Here is a 2,987-nt window from a genome sequence, read left to right as displayed (position 1 = left end):
CAGCAACAGAAACTCTAACTAACATAAAGATACACAAAGAACTTTCTTGAATGGCAGAGAAAACTAACATGAGATTAAACATATGATAATGACCCGGGATCCTCGAATATGGTCACAAACCACCCCCTCACAACTGCCGCACTATTTGGACTGTATACTTACTATACAAGAAGTTTTATTATGATTATATAAATAAAATAATATTGTACACGAGTTAGGTGCTAGTTGCTAGAGTATATGAAAAGTTTTAACACCCTCTAGAAAAATGAGCAAGAAATACTGTCACATAGGCTGTTTGTGTCACTTGGAAGGACTTTATGTCAAGGATTTTTAATATCACTATAAGTTGTCTGATGTACACAACTTTATTATGATTTGCCTTTCTGAAAATGTTTGTTATGGCTTTTGCTATATTCTAATTGACTAACTATAGACATAGTTTCAGGAAACTTACCCGATTCTTGCATTAAAATAGCAGAATTGAATAATGCTAGTTTATGTTTGGGATTTAGTTCCAAAGCCTGATTAAAGTTCTTCAGAGCTTCATTTGGTTCTTTAAGTTCAATATAAACAATTGCCAAGTTGTACCAGAGATCTGCGTTGTTTCTGTCCAGCTCTAGCGCTTTAAGGTATGCCTCTTTTGCTTTGAGAGGTTTATTCATTTTTAAAAGCAGTTCTCCCCTGTGGTAAGTAAACAGACAAGGTTTGCTTACAGTCGTACTAGGCCACTTCATAAATACCACTTTGGACTAGATTTAAGCCTTCCCACACAATGGCTTTATTTTCTTTTACCTTATATTCTTAAAAAGTCTCTGTTAAAAAATCACTCTGTGAAACTAGTCTCAAATCTGAACTCTTATATATTTTAATACTATATAAAAAACTGCATATCTGACTTTGGATGACAACTGTAGAGAAGTAATCAAGGCAGGGTGACAGAAAATGTGTTCAAAAATGAATCATAGAAGGGAGACAACTAACTGCATAACAACATAGCAGCTGGCTACAGTGGCAGATTAGTCAATCAGACGATACTGAAACACCTAAAAAAATATGGCAGTTACTGGGAATTTGGGGTCTTTAAATCTAAGTCTTAGAAATCTCTCTTCGTATATTATATTAACTTAGTCTCCTTTAAAGCACACTTCTAAATGACTATTTAAAAAAAAAAAAAGACTTTCTGCAGGCGGATCTCTGTGAGTTCGAGGCCAGCCTGGTCTTCTACAAGGACAGGAACCAAAAGCTATAAAGAAACCCTGTCTCGAAAATAAAAAAAAAAAAAAATTTCCAAATGGTTGGTTTGGAGAGTACTTATGCCACCTGCAGGTCACTTTCAGGAACACACGAGACTTGGCCAGGTTATCTATAGTCTTTCTAGTATGGTTCCATTTTGTGTTAGAGAACTTAAAAAAGTCATTTTGCTTAAAATTTGTGAGGTTATTTTCATTAAGATGAATACAGCAACTTCTGGGCATGAGACCAAGGTTTTATTTTCATGCAGAGATCACTGAGGGTCTTTATGGAATAAACTGAGGGCTGGATATGGCAAAAAAAAAATTCCAGTTTAGGAATTGATTTTAATCTTTTAACCTCAAAAAGTTAAATTCAGAATATACTTTCCTCAGAGAAACAATGATAGAAATTAGGATGATCTTCATGGTTAGTATATAAAACAAAGTTTAACACACAGTGTCTCTTAAGTATAAAGGTAATAACATTTATAAGCTAATATACAAAAATATTAACATGATATCAGTTTTTTCCTTTACTGTCAACCAAGAAGTCTGCTTTGTGGTAAAGGTGACAGTGACAGAGACCGATTGAGACTGACTGCTAATGTCTACAAGACACAAACGGATCTAATAAGTAGCTAATTCTACAACTCCTTCAGCTAGTGTAATGATTCCCTCGTCAATTTCAAACTACTTAAGTCTGACTGGTAATTTTGTTGAAACATACATGTAGACAGATATAACTTCAATTTTACAGTGGTGATGCTAAAGTAAACTATGATACCTGCTAATGTAAGCTTGCTTGAAGTCCGGCCTCATGCTTATTGCCTGTCGATAGAGCTGATCTGCCTCCTCCAGGCGGGACTCATTTGCTCGGATGAGGTTGGCCAGATTGATATACACATTTAGGTGATTTGGGGCAATTCTGGCTGCATATTTTTTACCAGGGATAATCTGTTTAAGAGAAAAACATGTTTGTATGTTTGATAGTACAGTTGCAAATAAAATAACAAGTAAGTTCTCCTACTGGCTCCCTTCAAATAACACAGAACCTAAGGTTGGGCTGATATAACAAAACAAACCATAAAAATATAAAAAGCAAGTGGGGCATGGTTGCACGTGCCTTTAATCCCATCACTAGAGAGGCAAATGGATTTCTGGGAGTTAGAGGCCAGCTTATCTACACAGAGAGCCCATCAAAAACAAAACTAAACAAAGCACTTCTCTTATATTAAGTCACATAAATCAGAGCTCTAACAGGTCAGGGTCTCGTACTCTCCAACACAAGAAGAACCCATTTCCGTCCAGCTCTGTTAGCTCTAGTGCTGTCAAGAAAGTTATTTCTTGGCTGCAACAATAGGGCGGCTAGCCTTATTTCAGAGTCATGCTAAAACCTCACTTGTTTTGTAAAGTTAAGAGGTAAAATGCTATTTCGGTGTTGAGAAGCATAATTCTATTACATATTGACTTGAGAAAAATAAAAAGATTACATGATGCCAAAAAAAAAGTAAAATGCTCTAACTGAAATTCCAGTATTATACACGATATAAATATGGATCTTTTGTACCATATATCCAATGACCTTACACCTGTACCTGCAACAACTGCTTAGCACAACAAAGCAGCGGAGGCGGGAGTAGCTGCTGTTTTTTTTTTTTGAATTTTTTTATTGATTATGTATACAGTGTTCTGGGCACCAGATCTCATTATAGATGGTTGTGAGCCATCATGTGGTTGCTGGGAATTGAACTCAGG

General features: G+C 35.8%; 1 protein-coding gene across 2 annotated transcripts in view; it reads right to left on the bottom strand.

Annotated features, from left to right (window-relative positions):
- Window positions 1-2,987, bottom strand: part of Tmtc3 (transmembrane and tetratricopeptide repeat containing 3) — a 40,424-nt gene that overhangs the window by 6,533 nt on the left and 30,904 nt on the right. For both annotated transcript variants that reach the window (XM_005358118.2, XM_026784573.1), the window contains exons 12-13: window positions 2,017-2,186; window positions 455-681 (exon numbers count right to left, since the gene is read on the bottom strand). In XM_005358118.2, the coding sequence (XP_005358175.1) occupies window positions 455-681; window positions 2,017-2,186 (397 nt within the window). The remainder of the gene's footprint in view (window positions 1-454; window positions 682-2,016; window positions 2,187-2,987) is intronic.

This window comes from Microtus ochrogaster, chromosome 24, assembly GCF_000317375.1.
Source record: "Microtus ochrogaster isolate Prairie Vole_2 chromosome 24, MicOch1.0, whole genome shotgun sequence".
NCBI lineage: Eukaryota > Metazoa > Chordata > Mammalia > Rodentia > Cricetidae > Microtus > Microtus ochrogaster.
Note: the sequence above shows the minus strand (reverse complement) of the source record. Positions and strands in the feature narration are given on the sequence as shown.